Genomic DNA, 24,322 nt, shown 5'->3' on the forward strand with positions numbered 1-24,322 from the left:
GCAGTGGTTATTCTTAAATGGGACTGTACCCCTATGGAGTTTACAATCTCTGGGGAGAGGGGCACCTGGGTGGCTCAGTTGGTTAAGCAGTTGAGCATCTGACTTCAGCCCCGGTCATCTCACGGTCTGTGAGTTCGAGCCCGGTGTTGAGTTCTATGGTGACAGCTCAGAGCGTGGAGCCTGTTTTGGATTCTGCTTCTCCCTCTCTGCCCCTCCCCTACTTGTGCTCTGTCCCTCTTGCTCTCAAAAATAAATAAACAAATAAGGCATTAAAAAAAAAAAAAAAGATGAGAATCTCTGGGGAGAGAGTGAAGAGGTCTCTATAGTTTGAATTAGTTTCATAGGTGATTCCAATTGCCTCCCTGGAAGGTATGTGCTCATCTGTCCTCCAGTTGAGAATTATTGATATAAAAAGCTCGTAACTATCTATTTTTCTACACCAAAAAATAGCTTGATTGAAGTATAGTTGACACACAGTTAATTGCACATATTTAAAGTGATAAATATTTGATATGTTTTGATATACATAGACACCTCTGAAACCGTCACCATAATTAAGATAGTGAACATATGATGTGACCATAGTTAACAATGCTGTCTTAATAGCAACTTGAAAGTTGCTAATAGAGTAGATATTAAAAGTTCTCACCGCACACACACAGAAGTAAATATGTGAATTGATCAATGTATTAACTAACATTGTGATAATCATTTCATAATATATATGTATATAAAACCATCATTTTATTTTTTTTTAATTTTTTTAAATATTTTATTTGTTTAGGAGAGAGAGAGAGAGAGAGAGAGAGAGAGACAGCATGAACAGGGGAGGGTCAGAGAGAGAGGGAGTCACAGACTCTGAAACAGGCTCCAGGCTCTGAGCTGGCAGTCAGCACAGAGCCTGACGCGGGGCTCGAACCCACGAACCGCGAGATCATGACCTAAGCGAAAGTCGGACACTTAACCGACTAAGCCACCCAGGTGCCCCTAAAACCATCATTTTATACCTGAAACTTCATAATGCTATCTCAGTCATATCTCAGTAAAGCTGGGGAAAAAAAGACAATGAATGTATGCATTACCCCACAATGTATCCTTGTGCCCCTTGGTAATCCCTCTCTCCTGCTCCTTGCCATCATCCTTCCCAAGGTAATTAGTGATTGCTTTCTGTCTCTATAGATTAGTCTGAATTTTCTAAAGTTTTATATTAATGGGATCATTCAGAATGTTCTTTTTTTTCTGGATGCATATTTAGGGGTAAAATGACAGACAGCAGATTATCTCTTGTGGAGAGGTACAGGAATAATTGGGAAGAGGCAAACAGGTTTCTAAGATACTGGTAATGCTCTCTTTCCTAAATTGGTAGTAGGTATAGAATCATTGGCTTTGTTAGTCCTTAAATTATTTATACTGTATTTTATATGAATGAATATTTCACAGTTAAAAAATAAAATAGAAAAAGGGAGTAGGGACATTAGAGTTTTGGATGTCAGCTTTTCTATGTTCACTTTTGGTTCAATTCTAGAAGCATTTGAAGTCATTTGTCTTTACGTCTTCCAGCATTGTACACAGGAAGTAAAACCTTCCCTTAAACATGGAATAGAACCCTTTTTTTTTTTTTAATGTTTTATTTATTTCTAGGAGAGAGAGAGACAGCATGAGCAGGGGAGGGTCAGAGAGAGAGAGGGAGTCATAGACTGAAACAGGCTCCAGGCTCTGAGCTGGCAGTCAGCACAGAGCCCGACACGGGGCCGGAACCCAAGAACCGCGAGATCATGACCTAAGCGAAAGCCGGACGCTCAACCGACTAAGCCACCCAGGCGCCCCATGGAATAGAACCCTTTATGTAGACCCTGAATAGACCAAACCACATTATAGCCTTTTGGACCAAGCACTGACCTCAGGCCAATCTGAACACCCCCTAGAAGAACCATTTCTTAGTTAGAGTACCAGAACAGAGATGGCTACAGCTGCTAACTTACCTACTTTTGTTTCTTTTCTGTTGCTGATAAGCAAAATTGGGGAATCTTAGAAAGCTAAAATGATAAAAAAAATTTTTAAAGCTAAAATAAGGGTGGCTCAATCAGTTAAGCATCCGACTCTTGGTCTTAGCTCAGGTCTTAATCTCAGGGTTGTAAGTTTAGATCCTGCATTGGGTTTTGTGCTGGGCATAAAGCCTACTTAAAAAAAAAAGTAACATGGCAAGACAATACCAAATATTGGTGGGATGTGGAGTAACTAGAACTCTCAGGCCCTGAGAGATGGTACTGTAACTTGGTATGTCCACTTTGGAAAACTGACATTATCTGTAAAATCTCTACATACATATCCATTATGGCACAGCACTTTTTCTCCTAGCTATGGATCCCAAATAAAAGGATATGTATGTTATCAAAAGGTATAGCAGCACTATTTTAATAGCTATAAGTTGGAAACAACTCAAATGTCCATCAATAATAGAATTATGACATATTCATACAATGTAATATTAAACAGCAATGAGAATGAATGAACTACAGATTTCATACAATATAGATGAATCTTGCAAACATAATATTGAGCAAAAGAAGCCAGACACAGAGTGCATGTTATACCATCCCATTCATATCCATTTCAAAAACAGGCAAAATAACCTATGGTGTTAGACATTAGGATAGAATATACCTTTTGTGGGGTTTTAGTGACTGGAAGGGGACCTGAGGCAGTTTGGGGAGTTCTAATAATGTTCTCTACCTAATCTAGGTGCTGGATACCAGATGTGTTCATTTTGTACATATTTATCGATCTGTACACTTACATAATTTGTGTACTTGGCATGCTATACACTCTCCCCATGTGAAAAGATGCTGTGCAACGTACAGAGAGGTGAAATTCTGCTCACTGCTGTAAAGAACATAAATGTTCATTTCACAAGGATCATAGAGGAAGAGGCACTGGAGTTGGTTCCTTTTAAAAAAAAAATTTTTTTTTAACATTTATTTATTGTCGAGAGACAGAGACAGAGTGTGAGCAGGGGAGGGGCAGTGAGAAGGAGACACAGAATCCAAAGCAGGCTCTAGGCTCTGAGCTGTCAGCACAAAGCCCTGTGCGGTGCTCGAACCCACAAACTGCGAGATCATGACCTGATATAACGTCGGACACTTAACTGATTGAGCCACCCAAGCACCTATATGAGTAGCTTCCTAATTAAGGGTAGCATTTAGATGGGAGGAAAGTTGGTGGGGGGCATTCCAGAATGGAGGAAATCTTGATCTAGGATCCAGAGGTAAGAGTGAATTGATCAGTTTAGCTGGTGCAGAAGGTGACTGGCTGAAGAGTTAAGACTGAACATGGGACTCAGGTCAGATTGTGGGCAGGCTTCAAATGCCAGTGCTCAGAAATGGGTGGCTCTTGGCCCAGTGATGGCCTGCAGATGTGTTTTGTTTTCTGTGCTCTGGTCCTTTTTATTGTTTTTTCAAGTTTATTCCCATTGTTTAATAGTTGGGAGAGTAAAATAAAAATTCAGATTTCTGGCAATACTGGGATTGCATATTTTATTGTGAAAAATTAAGATTATTTCTTTGTGTTTAACATACACAGTTTGTAGTGTGTGTATAAGACTTTATTTTTCTGCCTGGCACCTGTAGGCACTATTGTTTGCAACTCTGCATTTGGGGAGCTAAATATTCACAAATACTTATATTAATCCATTTGAGAAGTTTCCTGAGAAGCTTTTTGAATAATTTGAAATTAAAGAGATTATTTTATGAGATTATTTTTATTATGGCACACTTCCTTGTATCTCATAGCCTCTCTGGTTAACAGGACAATATTTTCATTTAGAATTTTAAAAATCTGTTTAGAATGACCAGAAATAATTTTCTTTTTCATTTTAGGTACCCCAGTAATTAAAGAGGATGAGGAAGAAGATAACTAACACCACGTTTTCCGCTTCGTGTTAACTTATTTGAATGTCATAAGAACAATAGATAAGTTTTGTATAATTGTCTATTTTAAAGATTCTGTGTTGGGCAAAAGATTAAGATAAAACAAATCTCTCATTCCTATCTTTTTTTAAACCTATTTAGTATTTCTCCCTCCAAACAGTAACAGTAACACCAACTCCATATATTGTAGTACTATTTTTAGAAATTCAGATTTTCAATTTTTGTCTTTAGTCCCAGTTATGTACTGTGTGGTCCCATCCACTGAAACTTTTATAGACTAGTCATTTTTAACAACCAAGAACAACAAATACGGTTCTTTATTCAGTTTAAGTTTTTTTTTTCTTAGACCAGGCATTTAAATATACATACTTAACCTCTGAGTCTGTAGACCATCTTTCCTGAAGGTCCATGTCTTTATGATTCAGAAGCACAAATATGTCACGCCTCTCGTTCAGAAGACAGCACAGTGACAGGAAGAGTTCCTCTTAGAAGAAATACAGAGCAGCCCTAGAACCACGACTCCCAAAGTCCAGTTGGAAAAGCTGTGGTGAAAAAAGGAAAAATTAATATCTTGGAGGCCTTATAGCCCATGTTATATTTCATTGCTTTTCCAAAAATGTGTGCACTGTCAACTGGAATTTAGGTTGTGTTTACATGCCTGGCCACTTGAGTCACTGTGCACAGTCAGTCATTCTGTGATCCAGGTCAGTGAGTGGTTAAAATGACTGCCATGATCATTCCTTTGACCAGTACTGTGGTCATGTTACTCATATGGACCTGATCTTAGGCACACTTTTTGGTTTATAGTCCCTTATATGTCATATAAGGAAATGTATGTAAACAATAGTTATATCTGAATTACTAGCCTAAATGTTGGCCATTTGTATATGTCAGAAATTACCCTAATAGCTTTGTTCTTTTGACCCTCATGTTGGGAGAAATGATTGCTATAAATAAGGATATAGAACCTAAAGACTACGTCTAATACATTTCAACAGATTAAATTTAGAATTTCAAAATATATTTTTAGAATGCTTCTAAGTTAAACAGCTCTTAAAATGAATTATGTAAGTGATTGTGGAGGAAAAAAAGAAGAGATATTTCATTGTGGGATCCCAGGCAAAGGGCAATATTTTTGAAGATTGCCTTCTCTATGAAGGATGGTAGGTGATTTAACTTTAAAATTGCAAAGCAATAGTTGGAGACAGAGCTTAGAATTTATCATAGAAGAAAAAAAAATTCTTTTTGGGAAATACAAGATATAGTAGTCAGTAACCATATGATGATGAAGTCCATAGCAGGCCGTGACTGAATCACTGACCATTTCGGAAGAGAAGTTAGAGGCGCTCTGCCAAATTGTGCCTAAAGTCCCTCAACCAGAGACTGATTCTTATTTCCCCATTTACTTGTGTAAAACCAGTCAAAAAGAGGAGAGTCATTTTTTTAAGTGATTGCATAAGTAGTCCTGGGCTTCAGAAATTTTCAGCTATCATTTAAGTAGGAATTATGTGATTTCTCTGAGTCACTCTGATCTAAAGGGACCACTGCTTTGACAATCAATTCTGAATACAAATAGGAAGAGGAAAAATTAGTCCAACACTTTTTGCTTCCTTTTAGTTCTTCCTTATAATCTGATAGAAAGAAATCTTTACTCCGGCTTATACATTCAAAGCCTTTGGGTATTTTGTGAACTGTAGGCAATGAGTATTCCCCTTGGTGATGTTTAAATCCCCAAAACTAGGAGGGAAGACGATCTTCCTCACTTGTAGTTTGCACGTCATCCAGTAGGAAAGCTTGAAGCCATTTTGCTATGTATAGACATATTTTCTAAAAGTCACTCTGGAGGTGAATATAGTAGGGAATGGATAACTTCATATTGAATCTGTAAAATGGCTTATGTTGTTGGCATTTGGTTTTCTGAATTCTATAATATAGAAAATAATTTTCTCTGCTTTTCCTTGTTTCTTAATATTTTTAAGTCACTGATAGTTCTCAGAGAAATGTAAGGTGCTTTTCTGTGTCCACTTCACCCAAAATTCATATTTAGTTGCACTCGACAAATATTTGAATGACTTCTGTACCTTTTTATGGAATTAAGGCCAGAATCCATGCCATTAGAAAATGGAAGATAGGGTGTGTGAATACATTCAGAACATTCTCTCTAATCATTCCTTAAATCATCATTTTCTGTTGCAAATTTGGCTGATGTTAAATGCCTTTGGTTTATAGATTAGCTTTTTGAACTACTTGGAATGGATTCTCTCTGTGCTCTTGGTTTAAAGCATGATGCCATTTGTGTGGCTCATTTAAATTTTTGTCTATTCTTGTAATGATAGTAGAACTCTCGAATCAGTCCAGTATTTTAATTTTTCACAGGTCACTTGATCTTAGTCTACATAGGAATTCAACTTTTCTATGTTCCCTAACTGTAAGTTTATGGCTGTATTACCTGGTCAGGCCTTGAAAGGTTTTTGTGTTATGTGTTCATAGGAGTTTGTTCCTTTAGATCAGAGTTTCTCCATGTTGGCACTATTACCATTTTGGGTTGGATAATGTTGTCCTGTGTATTACAGGACGTTTAGCACCATCTCTGGCTTCTACTCACTAGATACCAGTAGAACCCCTGGTTTCATTCTGGCAACCAAAAATGTCTTCATACATTACCATCTGTCCCCTCTGCCGGTGGGGTAGGAACAAATTCGTCCCTGTTGAAGAACCAGTGCTTAGTGTATACTAACATTCCTTTTGTCCAAGTACATTTATTTTCACTCTAGCCATAGATGCCACCTGAGTTGTTGTATGAGAGAAGGTGATGTATTTAGTAATTATGGATGGAAGGAAAATGGTCATTGGTGTTTTGCTTTTTTATAATGCTCATTTTAATAATTTTCATATAACATTAGAAACTCAGGGCTGGAAGGTTCAACTTACATTTTTCAGCAGGGTCTCAACTTTTATTTCTTAGTATTCCTGCTTATCTTAGGACAATGATTATTAACCTACCTCTTACTATAACAGAATTCGACTTTATGATAGATTTTGCTTTATCTCTGAGTTGAACATTTTGAGTGTACTTTTAGAAAATGGGTCATTCTTTAAATGTTTGTTCATTGTCCACTAATGCATAGATTTTCCAGACTGTAGCAGTCATTAAATACAGAAAAATATTGTATAAAATTTGGCAAAATTTGGTCATCATATGTGAAAGTTAGCTGGTGTAAACACCAATTTTGGATGTGATCAGAAGAATGTCATGATAATTCGTCATTAGCTTGGTATTACTTGTTATGGTTATTAGATACTTAAATGTGGTTCTTGTGTGGAAAAAGAATTTTGACTTGAATAGATGCTTCTTAAACCATTTACCAGTGGTCTGAAGTAGAGTAAGGAGGAATAAGACATGAATCTTAACTGTTGACTTATTCTCAGAATTGGTGGTGTGTAAGTGGAATTGAAGGTATTATCTCTGTAATGAAGAATCTTCCACCTGGGGTTTTCTTAGGACTAAATGGAAAAAGTGTAGGGTCTAGGAAGGTTGGACTTAATCATTCACTTTTAAAAATTGGTGTGTTGCAGGGGAATGTCAAAGTATTGATCATGAGTAGTCAGTGTCTCTTTAACTGCAGTTTGTCAATTTGTGAGGACCTTACATTGTAAGTGTTGGTAAAGGGAGAAGACTAACTGCTGAACTGAAAGTTATCTTTTTATTGATATTAATCCCTTTGGCACGTGTTTTCTTTATTTAAGCTGCTTACTGTGTCTGTGAATAATTAAATATAAAACAAGCTTCAGTGTAGCAGAGTTGGTGCTTCTGACACAGCTAACTTGAGCATATTTCTTTATCTTCATTCTAGCATGAGGTTTTGGTTTTGTTTTTTTTTCATAAAACCATAAAGTAGGTGCAATAAAAAAGTAAAGAGTATGTTTTTAAAAAATCACCGAAGTTTTAGAAATCCCACATCGAAATCTCTATTCCTACCTTTTTATAATGGACTGCAAAGGAAGAAAACTGAAAGTCAAAATGAGACTGAGTCTTACTTTTTTCTAAGAAAAACATTTTCACTTGCCACTTGGAGAAGTCATAACTGGATTCTAGTTAACTTCCCATATTGGGCAGGTTAGAGGGGAACCAGCCAACCAAATTATGATCTAGTAAACTTAATAAGGGGGTGGGGGAGAGTAAACTATTTTGCCGTAGATTTGCACTTTAAAATTATGAACTGGATGTTGGTGGAAAAGACTCCCAAAGGGCAGATAGGTGAATACCTATACTGCATGTGGATATTAGAGAATCAGACTTCATCCTTGTTCGTTCCAAGCCAACCTGAGCAGTAGTTATCTGTTGACATCATCGGAGTCTGGATTTCCCTATTTCCCTCTTTGTTGTCATCTTCCATGTCTGCTACATTGACAGTCATCCCTCTGGGGAATGTGTCAAGTAGAATTCTCTTACTCAGAATAGAAACTGTGTGCGGTATCTTTCCCACGTCTAGATCTTAACGGTTAGTTTAGATGTTGGTTAAATTAAGTTGTGGTTAATGTGACAAGGGTGGGAAGTTCTTTGCTTCTTTGATCTGTAGGATACCTGCCTCTGAGGTGCTATTGCCTAGAGGGATCAATCCCAACAAGAGACCTGTGAGCTGGTAGCGATAGAGGATATACATACAGCTAGCTACTTCTCCCAGGTGTCAGTCATATTACGAGCATCATTCCAGAATCTTTGGCTTCTAGTACCAACTCCATCCTAAAGAACATTTTAACATCTATTAATACTTTGGTAATAATCTTTTATATGCAGGAATTTTGTAGCATGACTTAATGACTAAACTTATTGTGTTAACTTATTTAGAAATGTTGAGTTTCTGAATGTTATTTTGTGAGACTTGTTTTAAAATAGTAATAAATTGTGTTATTTTATAAAAAAACATTAATTGTATCTTTTTTGGGTATATGACCATTAGTTTTAGCGAGTATAGAGCAACCACATGAACTTCCAATGACATCCAATTCTGAAGAAATTTGGTCTTTAGATCAAACATTCCACACAGCTTGTGGGTGTGTATGAGAGAGAGAGGGAGAGAGACTGACTCACTTCTTATGCCTTTTTTGTTTTCCCTAGAGTTCACTACCAATGACAGTCTCCTCTCCCAGGTTTCTAAGTCTTCACCAGAAGGTCTCTGGGCACCATTTCAAATGATTAGGATCCTGCAAAGTGCTTCCCAGGACAGCAAGTTACTACTGCACTTGACTATTCCTAGTCCTCTCCTCACATGTAGTATTAAGGTTAAGGTTGATTGATAGGCCCCTGATTTGTGGTCTGGAATAACCTGACACTGGTCAGCCCCCTTTTTTTTTTTTTTTTTAATGTTTTATTTATTTCTAGGAGAGAGAGAGAGACAGCGTGAGCACGGGAGGGTCAGAGAGAGAGGGAGTCACAGACTGAAACAGGCTCCAGGCTCTGAGCTGGCAGTCAGCACAGAGCCCGACGCGGGGCTCGAACCCACGAACCGCGAGATCATGACCTAAGCGAAAGTCGGATGCTTAACCGACTAAGCCACCCAGGCGCCCCCAGCCCCCTTTTTGATCCACAAGAGACAGGAAGAGCCTAGTAACAGCAGTAACATTACACATTGTCTCAGCACATATTCTGTGCCATCAGCCAAGTATAATTTTGGCCTCAGAATGGGACTGTGGTGCAGTTTCTACTTCTTTATTCCACAGTTCTTTGGTTATAAGGATGTTTCTTGCTCCTATCCTCCTTTTTGAGCCTTTTATAAAGAGAAAACCTTAATTCAGATTAGAAACAGCTCATTTTTAGTTTTCTAGAATAAAGGATGGATATATAGAATCCTGTACCATATATATGTATAAAATACATAGTATGTAGATGTCAATATATAATTGTTACATATAATTAAAGAATCCAAAGTGATAACCCTCCTTGCTAAAATGCAGCCAGCTCTGCAGCTATGAGAAGGTATATCCCTATGTACAGACATTGAAGGATGCCTCTGACATTGGATGGGAGAAATGTAGAACCCATTATTTTTGTTATGAACGTAATCTGCGTGGAGTGAGAATGTGTGTGGTGGCTGGCTTGTGTGAGGTGGCAGGGGGAGCATGTGTGGAGAAATAGGAATGTATGGTTGGGGTGGGAGACTGCTGTATGTGTGTGTGTGTGTGTGTGTGTGTGTGTGTGTGTGTGTGTGTGTGGTGGGAGGAGGGAGTGTGTTTATGAGAGAGCGTTGGGGGCAAGGTGGGAGTGAATGTGTACGGTAAGATTCTGAGAAGTGAGGGGGGTGTGTACCCAGTGCCATGCCGTCATGCCAATGGGGATGGAGAGGGAAGCTATGTGAGTTGGGGAGTGGAGGAATGAGGACACGTTTGTTGGGGGAAGCAAAGACTTGGCGTATCTGTTGTGAGAATCAAATATGTGGAGATGTGAGTGTTGAGAGAAGCTCGTGAGGGTGGAACAGACATAACATGGGAGATGACGGCATGAGTGAGCATATGGAAAAATGTTAGAATATACACCAGCAGTAGCCTTTATAAATAAATTTTTTACCCAATGATTGTTAAATAGGTTGCCTATAATTTTAAAGCCTTGTTAGTAGGGGAAAACCTCACTGAACACTTATGCTCATGTAACCACTTGTGGATTTACTAGGATCTCAAGACACACATTCAGTCACAGAAGTCAAACATGTTTTTAAACTGTTTCCCTGTTTATACCCTCTTGGTATCAAATGGCTGCTATAAATCTGAAACCTTCCTTTTAAACAGGTATGAGGAATTATTCCTCAGCAAAACAAACATTTTTAGCTGAAAAACGATTTAGAAGGGGGAGAAAAAGCATTGCTAGATGACATCCTGAGCCCCATTTCAGGTTTTTCTGACATTTTATAGTAAGTTAATATTTACTTAGGCCTTTTTAGCCTCCTAACACTTGCCTTGTTGAAAACATGCAAAAATTGAAAACACCAAAAGGTTCTGCAATTTCAACTTGCATAGTATGATGTAAAGCTTAAAGATAAAATCATTTAAGTCTGATTTTTTTTTAGCACCATGGGCAAGTCTTCCTAAGAGAACATAGAGCTTAATTACACTTAAATTTTGTATATGTGTCAGGAAAACAAGACAATAGAATTTTTAAAATATTTTTATTCATATACATGTACTTTGCTAACTGGAAATTTAGAACAATTAGAATCAGCAAGAACAAGAACTACCATTCAATGACAAAGATTTGCAGTGAGGGACTAGATACTGTAACTGGTTCTTTTTAACTTTCCCATGCAATTTATATCTGTATCTTGTACAGAGAAAAATTGATTTATACAGTCCTAGAACTGCAGTATTTTTCTAACACCCCATTCCACAGTCTCAGAATACTTGTCAGTGAAACCAATCCAGACGTTTCAAGATGAAAAATAAGAAATTTGCTTTGTACGGTTGAATAACTAATAATATCTAATTAAGTCTTCTTCCCATTAATATAAGTTAGGGACAATTTACTGTAAACACAAAAACTATTCACAATATTAGTAATAACGGCTCATATTTTTACTGAACACTTCTTGGGTTTGCCAGGTCCTGCAATAAACATCAGAACATGTAATTTCACACTAATGGGAAGTGTCACAAATTCACATGTTTTACAACTGATGATTGCCACGATGGCAGCTTGTACTGAGCACTGGTGCACAAGTCTTTACCTGGCATTGCAGCTAGGCACGACTCACAGTAGCTCAGGGTGCTCATTTGCACGACTGTACTACTAATGTTACATGAATACCAGGCCTGACTCCTCCCTGCCTCCCTCCAGAACATGGATGTCTTTACTACTAAGAGACACCTGTAAGATGGCATGGAGACCAGGAAAGCAGCTGTGATCTAGATCTGCAGTACAGCCTGTCTACTGGGCCTCAGAAGTGCCCCTCCAGGCCTAACTGCAGGAGGGCGGCCTCAGCCTCCTCCTCCTCCTCCTTGGCCTCCTCCTCGCGGATCTGCACCAGCAACTGGAAGAGGTTAGGCGCGGGCCCTTCCGCAGCCCCCGTCAGCCACAGCTGCCTTCGGATGGCCCCGCTGTGGTTGGCCCCGGCAATGACCTGCTCCAGGCGGGCCTGGTTCACGTTATCTTTATCTATGGCCCCCTTCTCTACCACCTTCTGCAGAAGAGGCTCCAGTCGAATGACATAGGCAGATAACTTTTCTCCCGGGTTCTGGTAAGTGTTCAGAAATCTGACCTGCGCATCCCTAGAGCTCTCGACGCTCCCAAACACCTGCTCAAGCGCCTTCAGGCATTCGGCAGTGGTTATTGCAGGGTTGTTAGTCTTGAGGATGCGGATGACGTCAGCGGCAGGGCCTCTGAGACTCTCCATCAACCGCCGCCTCTTTTCTACATCAGATACCTGCCACTCCTCTATGACCTCATTAGTGTGTTCCAGCCAGGGATCAAAGGTCTCTTCCCCCGGCCCCGGGATGTCCCTCCCAGAGAACAGCGTCAGCTTCTTGTACCATATGGACTCAACAAGAGGCTGAATAACGTTATCCAAAATATAGTTTAGCATCTCCGCCGGCATATCTGGGCCTGGGGCCGGAGCGGGGTTCTGAAACCCAAGGACGCGGGCAACATCTTGCACGGTCCACCCCTCTCTCGCCAGGAAGAGGTGTAGCCTTTCTAAAAATTCAGCATCGGAAGTCGGGGGTTTAAAGACCACTTTCCAGACCCCTCCTTTACCCGGCATCTCCCTGGGGATCGCGGCGTAATCGACAGCGCCAGTGAACTCTAACAAGGCTGCTTTCGCATTCTCTTCCCTCCAAAACATTCTCCCAAGTACTCGATAGGGCACCTGGGGCATCGCAGCCTGGAGGGTCTCTTCGATTTCAGCCTCATCACAGTTCACTGGGATCCCCCAGACTAGCAGGGCTCTCTGGGAGTTCACATCCATCCCCCTGCACCAGTCCTCCAACAGGGTCATCGCCATTTTCCCAACCAGCAAGGGCCCCAACTCTACAAATACGGATTAGACCGTGGCTTCACAGCAGACACTACTCTCCCCAGTATGACCGAGGGAGGCAAGCTTCACGCAATCACAATTAAATGACACCAGAGTCCTGCTCTGGTTCTTTCGCTGCCCCTCAAAGTCAGTCCTTCGGCTGGTTCTCGGAGCAAAGCCTCTGGGATGCTCAGGCAGTCAGTCACGCGTCCGCCGCCATCTTGCGTCTCCGGTCCGGGTCTGCAGCCAGGGTCCCCCACCTGCAGGCAGGGTGTCGCGTCGCAACGCAGAAGGCGAGGAGCTACGGCGGGCGGCGAAGGCTGGGGCCTCGGGGCTGAAGAGGCGCCCGGGTGTGGTCGCGGGGCGTGGCCGCCTCCTCTCGGCAGCTGGGGCGCCTGGCGCTCGCTGCTTGCTCCCAGTGTTGATCCGGCGTTCGCGGTCGGAGCCGGGCCTTCAGTTGGGCGAGGAGCGGCCGCTTTGCAGACGAGGGCTGCGCAGTCCCCGGAGGAGGAGATTGTTCTGAGGTGGCGGCGGCGGCGAGGCCAGTCCGAAGGTGGCTTCTTTGCAGACCCAGTGATGGTTCCAGGCGGCGACGGTGGCCGAGGAAAAACGACACGGGCAGCGAGAGCGCAAGAAGGACGGAGAAGCGAGGCTTCAGGCGGCGGGGGCAGGGACGGGCGGGGGCGGCCGTGCGCCGGCTGCGGCGGGCTGCGGCGGTGTGGCGCACCTCGGCTGCCAGGTCGCAGGATCCGCAGCCAGCGGAGGCGCTCGTTACTGCGGCAGTGGGGAGGGGGGCAGGCCCAGTGAGCCGCGTTCGCCCCGCCCCCGCGGCGGGGCGTAACCATGGCGACGGTGGCCTTGACTACCTGAGTTCCGCGCGCTCCCGTTGTTCTCGGGGTCAAGCGGTTGCCAAGGTGCTAGCGAGGGTCTCAGAGCCCTGCTTACTCTGATGGTGCCTTTCCTTTTTCACATTTTCCAGATTTTTTTTTTCCCTAACTAAGCACCGTGTTTAAAAGGTAGTATAATTGAAGTGAAGGTGATATTGTTGAAAATGCATCCGTCAAGGCAGACGTGGTCTACCGCTGCGTAGGAAAATACCGTCTTTAGCACCGAGGCTTCCCTGTTCCACCTGATTGTATTCTGCCCCCTCCATACTTTATCTCAACGAAACTAACACGTTGGAAGTGTGCCATGTACATATTTTTGTGTTAGACACCAAGTTGAGACTTTTTCTTGTCTAAAATTATGTAAAAAGATCTGTATCTATTTAGTAATCTTTGCAACCAGGCAAACATTAGCATGTTATTTTTCCTCTCCTGGCATCACTGACAAAGACTTGATAGAGAATCCTCCTGGTTCAAAATGTCAAGTAATCCACTGCAAGCAAAACAAAGCCTACTTAGTCGATCCCAGATGGTGAAAATCTCCCCAAAAGAACACAGCATTCAACTCTGAATTTTTAAAACCTTATTTAATAAAAGGTTTAAAGATACAGAAGAACATTCAAAAGTAAATAAGTTACGTAAGTACATTACAATCACATCCGCAAGATTTACTTTAGTGTGTTATTTTTTTTTTTATAAAAAGCACACAAAAAATAAAATCTTCAGTCTGGTCTATCACAACTGTACAGCAAAAGAGGTAATATTTATATATATATATACACACTATTTTAATATGTAACAGTCTTTTTAAAAAAGGGTGCCACAGGCAGCAAACACACAAAAGGCAGTGTCTGATCATGTTTTTTTTTCCAAAATAAAAGGAATATACTTATTTATATGCTATTAAAATATTTGTACAATAATTACAGACTGTCAAGGCTGTTCCTGTGCTGTCCCCTCCAAACAAGGCCTTCAACTTAGAGACAAACAAGGAAAAGGTGAAACAGCTGCAAATTGTTAGAGGCAAATATTAACACAGCAAAATATGGGGAGGACATACAATTGTTTTATAAAAATATGCATACTTCCTGTAAACCTAAGGAGTCAGGCTTTCTAGTCTGGTAATAAATACCGTTCGAAAAAAGAGAGCCCCAGAGAAAATATATTTAAATAGCTGAGGCTTGAGTATGTGTTGTATTCCTCCTTCATCTTAACATCTGGCACATGAGAAGAAAGAGGTTAGGTCACTGAGGCAGTTAAATATAGGGGATTTCTTTTAGACATAAGCAGCACACGACCTCTGTGCCAGGGGTGGGGGTGGGGAGGCAGAAGGGATGAGGGTGTACCTTAGCTGTGAGGGGAGGCTGCTGAAGGCATGGAGGCCAGTGCACTGAAGCACAGTCTCCTTGGGTGGGTAAGAGACCTCAGAAACGGTCTGGAACACAGGCACTAGGTTAATTTCATGCCCTTAGCAAAGTGTAGATGGAGACTGGAAGATGGATATGTGACATGGTGTGGGGAGGGCAATATAAAGCTGGAGGTGTTTGTCACTTAACTTCTTAAAGCAAACAGCTCTGAATAGAAGTAAAAAGGAAAAAAGAAAAAGCAAAAGATGAGCCTAATATGTTCACAGGGAAAAAGCACCATAAAGGATATACCTATCCCAGCTCCTATGGCTGCACCTACGTTATTGGCAGGTCACTTGGAACAATTGCATCTGCCCTCTTAAACAGGTTAACTTTCACCTTGTATTCTAGATGTAAATCCATCCTGGAGCATGAACGCTTCTAAAATACAGTGTCTGGTGGAACTAAAACAGAAGTACCGCCTTGATTTTCTCCACCCACATTTCACCTAGTCTGATTTCTATGAGCTTAGAAGAGAATCACTCTAAACAAAGGAGGTTCCTGTTACCATGTGTCCACAGAGGGGCCTGAAACCAAATAATATTTAAATAGAAAAAACCTTGGGAAACATAAGTAGCACTTTGGGGCGAAGCTGCGAAGGCACTCTTATTACACAAGTGATTTAGAAGACAGCCTAAATTTGCTACCCTCCTGTATCTGGACGGCATACCAGATTTTTGCAATATTGGGACATGGAGCTTATAGAAGGCTTTGGAGAAAACTAACTGGGAAGCTGAAGACACAGGTAGCGGTCCTGGAGTCTGGCGGGGAGAAAGATGTTGTTACTCCCATAGCTGGGGTCCTGAAGAACCATATTAATGCATAAATGAATGCTGAAAAACACCAGTTAGTGCATAGTTTAGAAACAAAACTCCCCACTCCTAGCTACCAACATGGCGCCTTTAAGCTATCTTGTAAGGAGAGTGGCAGAATTTTTGGCTCCTTCCTAACATGCTGACCTGCCGTATACTTGCATTCAATTAGAACATTTAACACAACTAAGGTTGAGTAACAAGATCAGAAAAATAACTCAGCCCTCTATGGACTGGCAAGTGAGGCCTCTAGAACCTTCCAGCCTGCCAAATTTGGCTTCTTCAAGCTAGAAACAAAACTAGAATTCTGGCTTCCAGCCCATCCCCTCAGGCAATTTGAAACTACAGCCAGAGAAGAGGTAGCAGTAAGAACGGCCTTCGATCTCCCTTGCTCCTGCTAGTCTTTGTGTGGCTTTGGCGACACCTTCCATCCTTCCACCCTCTTTCTGCGCTACTATTACTCCTACTGGCAAGAGCTTCCAGAGCAATGAGGTGAGGGACCTTAGGGTCTTAGGAATGGGGCGGGGGGGGGGGGGGGGGGGGGGGGGGACGATGCCAAGAAGGTGCCTTGTTTTGGGATAAATGCACTTGGGCCTCTGGAAAGCAGGAGGCCCCTGGTCCCTGAGAGGATGTTAAAAATTAAATATTAAGAATAAATAAATAGCTCCCAAATGACACAAGTCGAGGAATGAAGGCTCCTGTCCAATCTGGTTAGGAGACCTCCCCCTCCCAGGGAAGGATCCAGAAATCTCCAGCATGTAGGACTGGGGGCTGGGCGGTGGACATCTGCGCTAGACCAGGTGGGATGGGGTGAGGGAGCAGCTGCCAAGGGCGGGACAGAGGCAGGCAAGGAACCTGCACCAAGAAGGAACAGGCCGGGTGGGATAAGCCCCCTTAGCAGCCTTCAGGGTCCAAAAGTGTTTGGCAAAAAGGTGGGAAGCAGGAAGAGCCAAGGTTTATCAAAAGTTCCCTCCAGCCCGACCCTCCAGCTTCCACCCTCTGCACAGTTCCCTTCCTTCCAGCAGACTGAGGGCCTGAGACCAACGCCGGCCCCTTCCCCAAATATTTGAGAAAACTTTACAGCCCCAGCAGGCCGCTAGCAATCAGCAAAGGGACAGGTACCTGTCCTCTGCCCTATAGGCCTTCTGTTGGCATTCTTCCCAGAGAAGGTGGCCTGAAGGCAGGGTCGCTGGAGCAGCTTAGGCCTGGGCATTGTCGTGTTGGGGACAGCACAGGTACGAGGCTGAGCTCCCTTTCAGACATGGCCACCACACTCCCTCCAGGCGAGTCCCTCTTTCCGGGGCTTGGGGCAGGGCCAGTGCAGCCTATGAGGTCCTCTGGGGAGGAGAAATAATGCTGCAAGGAGGGTGAGCTTGTGCTTAGCTCTCCATGGTGACCGAGAGGAACGCGGGGAACCAGGGGGGCCGGAAGGGGCTGCGTGGCAGCAGAGGTCCCAGCATGGGAGGCCGCAGTGGCGCAGCGCCCCCTCCCCAGGGGCAGCCCCAGCCAGCGGGCGCCTTCGCAGTGCAGTTCGAGGAACGAGGAAGGCGAGGAAGGCGAGGACAACTTCGGACAGACCGAATGCAAGGAGAACTGGATCCTGCAGCCCTGGAGGCTGCTCCCGGGGCCTTTATAAATAAAAGGGCCTTTGATTTTATTGTCTTGTTCTTCGGAGAAAAGCCCAAGGCCATCTCTCCTCTCTCCGTCTGGAGGTTCCAGGGTGCTCGCTGGAGCTTGGGCAGGCTGGTGCAGGGAGGGCCGGGGGTCCAGGGCGAGGGGCGGGCCCCTGAGCCCCCTCGGCGTCAGCCCCTCTCCCCTGCGCCGCTCTCCTCACGCAGCGCCGGCTGGTGGGGAGAGGCGGCGGCCGCGGTTGCCGCGGCGGCTGCAGCCTCCTTCTCCTTCTGCCTCAGGGCGGCGGCCTTCTTCTCCTGTTCTGCGTGGCTCTTCATGTGGGCGCTGCGGCTCTTCACCTTGTAAAACACCCTGCAGCCGGGCAGAAGGGGCTCCATAAGAGGCTGTCCTCCCAACCCCCCCACCCCCACCCCGGACCACCAGGCCAGAGAGGGTGCGTGCCTGTGCGCGCGTATCGGTGCAGAGTGCGTGTGCGCACCTGTGCATGGGGCGGGTGGGGGGAGGTCTCCGACCCCACCTGACTGGCTCCAGCCACTGGCCATACCCCCACCCTCTGTTGAGAAATGGCTGGGTTCCGGATGCAGTGCCATCACCCCTCCTCTAAGAGTTGCCAAGTGACGTCACGGCCCTAGAAACCCTCGGAGCCAATCAGAAGACAAGGCGAAAGCTCCCCTCGGAAAGCACACTTCCCTGCTCCCAGCCATGGCCACCCTGCTAGGCCCCAGGGGACTCAGGGCCTAACATCATACCTGCCACACTTTTTACAAGGGAAAGTGTTCTCTTGATTTTGAGTCTTATTAAATGTCTCTGGTTTCTTCTTCTTCTCCGAGAAAGGTAGTGCCCTCCGTGACTTCCCTGCCCCCTCCCGTAGCTTCTCTGACGCTTGGCCACCAGCAGACCCAGGGGCATTAGACTCGTGGCTTCGGAGGATGAGGATGTCATTAGCCTGGAGAGGATCAAACAAGGAGAAGTGAGAGATCTGGGGAAGAGAGGTTCCTGAATTCTGGCATCTCAGGGAACAAAGGGCTCTTAAAGGTCAGACGCTCCTGCCAAATGGTCCTCTAGAATCCACTGGAATCCTTTCAGTGACAAGGTACTCACTGCTTTTTGGCAGCCCATTTGGGTCTTTGGCCAACTTTTTTTTTTCTTTTTGAGAAACAGAAAGACAGAGACAGAGCACAAGTTGGGGTGAGACAGAGAGAGGGAGACAGTATCTGAAGCAGGCTCCAGGCTCTGAGCTGTCAGCACAGAGCCCCACCCAGGGCTCGAACTCATGAACCACGAGATCATAACCTGAGCCAAAATCCCACGCTTGACTACCTGAGCCACCCAGGTGCTCCCGACCAACTATATCTTTACAAAGCTGTTGGTACAGTAATCCTGTAGGACCAGCAGACTTCTCCATGCATCTATCTGACGGGGGTCTTGGCGTCTCAATTAATGTTTTCATGTCTTCAGTCATTTAGTCCATTCATTCATGCCTTAATTCCATAAATGGGATTCAAATCCATGTGACTGTGCCAGATGCTGGAGATACAGAGGGGACAGACAGGAGCCCCTGCTCTCAGAGAGCTTGAAATCTAGTGCAAGGGACAGACAGCATGAGCCACCATGAGACATGCCAAGCAGATGACCAAGAGTAGAGGACGCCTGGCACAGACCCGGAGAGGTGCTGCTCAGGATGTAGGAATCATGGGCCTTGGGTTAGGGAAGCCTCAGATGGCCACTAGAAATCAAAAGTGCGTGCATGGGGTTGACCCTCCTAGGGAGTTTTCACGAAAGTCAGCAAGACTTGATGGAGCTTGTGCATAGAGCACAGTTCCTAGAGAAAGAGCACAGCCTGGGCTCAGAAGGGAGCAAACAGTCTGGAGTCTTGATGCAAGCATAAGTGTACAACACGCTTTTTTTTTTAAAGGCTCTCATAGTAATCCCTTTTCTCTTTAGGGGGACATCTCCTGACAAGGAACACTTCTGGTGGTATGTCTTGCTTCTTGGTCTGTGATATGGTGGACAGAGGATTTCACTACAAGGTCTTCAGGCAGGAACTCAAGCAAGTCACATAGCACCTCTGAACTCAGGTTCCTCTAGCTTTGAGGCAGGGATTAGCACTTTATGGGGTTAACACTTTATGGGGTTATTGTGAGGAATTAACAAAGCTAATGGAAAGGTAGACACTTTGCAGAGAATCTATGAGAGGGGCCATCGTTATTATTCTCATTGTTGCAGCTCTTTTTTTTTTTTTAAAGTTTATTTAGAGAGAGAGAGTAGAAGTGGAAGAAAGGCAAAGAGAGAGAGAATCCCAAGCAGTCTCCATACTAACAGCATGGAGCCCTATAAAGGGCTAGAAGTCACAAACCATGAGATCATGAACTGAGCCACAGCTGGATGCTTAACTGACTGAGCCAGCAGCCAGGTACCCCAATGTTCCAGCTCATTCTTCTCAGATATTCTTGTCAGGGACACAGCTCTCTTATGGGGAGCCTGCCACAGCTAAGATGCTTCCCTCGTGTCCCACACATCTTTTGGGTTTTCACAAAGCCTTCTTCGGTCTCAGGTACAGAAGCAGTATAGTATAAAAACTTAACAGCAGACTTTGGAGTCAGGCTGCCTACCACTTGTCTTATCGAGGGGCCTCAATTTCCTCATCTGTAAAATGGGAATAATGACAGTACCTACCACATCGGGTTATGAGGATTAAATAAGTTAAAAGCATAAGGTACTTAGTACACTTCCTATTATTATAGTGATGTTCATCATCACCATGTTCCTGTTCTGCCCTCCCTCCCTCTCCCCTGGGCCCAGCTCCAGCCCTCCTCCTGGCCCTGGGCTCCCCTAGTGGAGGTCACACTTACCGACTCATTGGCCTGTAGTGTCTGTGTGGCTTTGACAGCCGCTGCCCTCCGGCTTCGCTCTCGCCCCTCTTCCTGCTCTCCCTTCTCCTGGATCTCTGGCACCTCCTCCTCCCCCTCCTTCCTGGTCTCCTTTACTTCTCGCTTGGGCTCCAGCCTCTCTTCACTTGGAGACTCTCTTCTGGGAAGAGGCATCCTTGGGAACTTCTGGGAAGTCTACGGGGGGACAAGAACGAGGGCGGTGAGCCTGGAGCTCCAATTACACGGCCATACTGCACCGACTGTAGTCAGCCAGGGGCCCCTAATCCCTGTTCATCCTGCTTGCCTGGCCTGGCCCAGCACAGCCTCCTGCGCCACACAATTCTATATTGTCCCCCAGCTAGTCAGCCTGGGAAAGAAGAAGGGGTCTTGAGCCCTGAAAGCCCTTAGGAAGAGACTGAGCACTTGAGATTGAGGTAGGGGCAGGAAGAGAGCGTGCCAGTCCAAGAGACCCAGCCTTCAGCAAGGTGGCCTGGTGGCCCCAGGCAGCAGCCTTAGCTCCAGTTCTAAATTATCCTTGTAATGCTTCTGGTAACCGCACCCACTTCCCATGTGCAAAATGGGGACCAAACCACTCCCTGCCTTAATGCAGCATGTCAGCAAGTAAGGAGTTATAACCCCAACACGATGTTAGATGGATATGTGGACACAGAATTAAATAGCATTCTCTTTTCAATCCTGATTACCTCAAGGACAAAGTTTTTAGTTGGATCTTAATGTGTCTTTTATACCTCTCCAGACTTAATTATTATTTTTTAAAGAGTTTTTTTTTAACCTGCTTGCCTCTATTTAAAAGCTTCCCTAATAATTTTTTCCTTTGATTCAGATTTTAAACATTTTTTTTTATATTTATTTTTGAAAGAGAGAGAGAGAGAGCGTGAGCAGGGGAGGGGCAGAGAGAGAGGGAAACAGAATCCAAAGCAGGCTCCAGGCTCCAAGCTGTCAGCACAGAGCCCAATGCGGGGCTTGAACTCACGAACTCACATCACGACCTGAGTTGAAATTGAGCGCTTAACTGACTGAGCCACCCAAGCACCCCTTAAAGATTTTATTTTTAAGTAATCTCTACACTGAATATGGGGCTCGAACTCACGGTCTCGAGATCGAGTCGCACACTCCCCAGAATAAGCCCCCAGACTTAATTAAACAAAGGTCAGGTCTGAGACTCAGAGCCTTGGCAGGTAACGGTATCTACCTGGAATGTAATAACATTGATTTTCATATATATTTATTTTTACTAGTACCGTCTACAGCAAACAATGCTGGTATTCTATTTATAATTGTGATACAAGGTTTCTCTTCTACTAAAAACCGAGTTGATTTAAAGAAAAATATGCAGTAGTAGCACAAGTGGTGTGTGGACATCATAGGACCAGTGACGGTGACATGTCAGCAAGGTAGGATGCAGAGACAACATATTCATGATGGTTGTAAAGAATGCCTCAAGTTGGGCAACAGTGTTAGAGGTCTGCTATGAGGGGACAGTAGGTCAATGCTGATGCAGATATTATGGGAAAATTCCCCAATGCTCCTCATCAACACAGAATATGTTATTACCATGATACTGACAGATAGGGAGGAGGACCTAAAGGTCTAGGTCCAGTGCCCAGGACATCAATTCCTTGGGGTGTCAGGGACACTGCCTTCTTCTCTTTACCTTCCAGGGACTTTCAAAGAGCTTGGCCTCAGGCTCTCAACTCAGCCCTTGGCCCCAGACACAGTCAGGGCTCTAAGCAGCTGAGGCTGGGAAGGGAGTCACCTTAATATCCACTTCAACCTCTTCCTGGGCCGACTTCTCGTCACTTGTATCCACATCCCCAAAGGTTAGCGTCCCATTGCGGCCAATTTTCACCTGCTTCTTGTAGGTGTAGTAGAATTCCACGCACTGGGCCACGGTCTTGGTCTGGATCTGGTTTGAAGCCAAAACTGAGGTCAGAGTTCCTGGTTCAGCTCACCTGCCTGGGGATACTCCAGCCTTTCCCGCGTTCCCTCCTTAACCTCCCCAAATGCTAAACCCAAGAAACCCAAGAAATACAGGCATTTCTCCAATGCTTGCTCTGAACAAACCACTGACTAATTCAATTAACCAATGCTTCAGCACTATTAGGAAGAAAAAAAAAAAAGCTAAAAAGGACAACATAGAGCCATTGGGGAGATTTGAATAGGGACTGCATATTAGAGAATATTGTTATCAGTTTTAATTTCTTGGGTGTGATAATAGTATTGTGGTTTTGCATGAGAATATCCCTGTTCTTAAGAGATGCTTGGATCAAGTCTGTAACATACCTTTCAAAAAAATTTTTTAAGAGAGAGAGCATTTGCTGGAGAGAGAGGGAGAGAAAGAGAGAGAAGGCGAGAGAGAATCTTGAGCAGGCTCCATGCTCAGTGCAGAGCCCAATACAGGTCTCAGTCCAAGACTCTGGGATCATGACCTGAACTGAAATCAAGAGTTTGATGCTTGGGGCACCTGGGTGGCTCAATGGCTTAAGCATTCAACTCTTGGTTTTGGCTCAGGTCCTGACCTTAACAGTTCATGGATTCGAGCCCCCCCCCCCCCCAATCAGGTTCTACACTGGCAATAAAGAGTCTGCTTGGGATTCTCTCTCTCCTCCCTTCACTGCTCTCACTCTTTCAAAATAAATAAATAAACATTAAAAAAAAAAAGAGTTGGACACTCAACCAACTGAGCCACCTCAGCACCCCTTGTAACGTACTTTTAATGACTAGTTCAGAGAGATGAATAAGTGCGTATATAAATTTAAGTATAGACAGAGAAAGAGGGAAAGCAACTGTGACAAATGTTAACAACTGGTAAATCTAAATGAGGAATGCATAGGTGTTTATGGTACTATTCTTTCAATTTTTCTGTAAGTTTCAAGTTTTTCAAAATAAATAGTTAGGGGTGAAAACATCACCCCCGTTCAGAGCCAGCCCAGACCTGGCAACACAGACTCCCTTCAACAATCTGGGCAACACTGTCATTCCCCCTGGGGAACAGCAACTGACAAGTGAGGATAGAGGAATGTTAAACTCCTATATCAGAAAGGGACTCAACTAACAAGAAAGCTCTGGAAAACCTGGAAAGGAAGCAGAAGGCCCAAGTCTCACTCCTAACTCTGCCACTAAATGACCGTGTGACCTCAGGCAAGTCTCTTCACGGATAAGATGACTTCCGAGGGCTTCCCAAGATCTGAAATCCATCTGGCTACTGGGTTTAGTTTCCAGACTGATTTCCCACACACAGAGGCTCTTTGCTCTGACTCTGCCCTTTCTCCCCCGGGCTCCCAGACTGCTCAGCCAACTGCTGGGCCGCAGAGGGAGCTGGGAAGTCCTGTCTACAGAACCCAAGGGGTCAGTGAGTTCTCTGCCCCTGAGGAGGAAACAGATATGCTCTGTCTCACAGGAATGGCCCAGTCACAGATTTACTAATTAGATCCTGTTTACACTTTTGTTATCAACTCTTTCTGATCATTTGTGTGACTAACAGTCTGCTCTTTTCATTAAGGCGTTAGGAGCACCACAGTGAATTTCACAGGCATGTACTTCGCAGAAATATTGCCCAATCAGGGAATGGAATGTTACTGAAACCCAGCAAATGATTGTTCTCACAACAGGGCCCTTGTAGAAGGAATTCATCCGTACTTTGTCCAGTCCCCAGAGCTGTCCTCACACAATCTACAATTCCAGGAGGAAAGAGAACATTCATGGAAACCCTATTCCCTCAGTGGTCCACACAGCTGAGATTTTATGAGACAGGGCTGCTGGAAAGATGCAA

At 44.2% G+C, this 24,322-nt stretch overlaps 3 protein-coding genes across 6 annotated transcripts in view; 1 reads left to right on the forward strand and 2 right to left on the reverse strand.

Moving 5' to 3' along the window:
* The window catches only part of DNAL1 (dynein axonemal light chain 1), a 52,173-nt gene extending 44,089 nt beyond the window's left edge, over positions 1-8,084 (forward strand). Inside the window, exon 8 of the mRNA XM_039232322.1 lies at positions 3,876-8,084. Within this exon, the coding sequence (XP_039088253.1) occupies positions 3,876-3,916 (41 nt within the window). The 3' untranslated portion in view covers positions 3,917-8,084. The remainder of the gene's footprint in view (positions 1-3,875) is intronic.
* Positions 8,085-11,069: 2,985 nt separating this feature from the next.
* Positions 11,070-13,590, reverse strand: PNMA1 (PNMA family member 1). Its single transcript, XM_039232192.1, has one exon. The coding sequence runs from the start codon at positions 12,911-12,913 to the stop codon at positions 11,852-11,854; it is 1,062 nt and encodes a 353-aa protein (XP_039088123.1). The 5' UTR covers positions 12,914-13,590; the 3' UTR covers positions 11,070-11,851.
* A 787-nt stretch (positions 13,591-14,377) lies between these two features.
* MIDEAS (mitotic deacetylase associated SANT domain protein) overlaps positions 14,378-24,322 on the reverse strand; it is a 67,280-nt gene continuing 57,335 nt past the window's right edge. For all 4 annotated transcript variants that reach the window (XM_039232255.1, XM_039232253.1, XM_039232257.1 and 1 more), the window contains 4 exons: positions 22,307-22,456; positions 20,512-20,724; positions 18,409-18,605; positions 14,378-18,010 (listed from right to left, as the gene is read on the reverse strand). In XM_039232255.1, coding sequence (XP_039088186.1) covers positions 17,830-18,010; positions 18,409-18,605; positions 20,512-20,724; positions 22,307-22,456 — 741 coding nt within the window. In that variant the 3' untranslated portion in view covers positions 14,378-17,829. The remainder of the gene's footprint in view (positions 18,011-18,408; positions 18,606-20,511; positions 20,725-22,306; positions 22,457-24,322) is intronic.

This window comes from Hyaena hyaena, unplaced genomic scaffold (genome assembly GCF_003009895.1).
Source record: "Hyaena hyaena isolate Hyena2069 unplaced genomic scaffold, ASM300989v1 scaffold_65, whole genome shotgun sequence".
Taxonomy (NCBI): domain Eukaryota; kingdom Metazoa; phylum Chordata; class Mammalia; order Carnivora; family Hyaenidae; genus Hyaena; species Hyaena hyaena.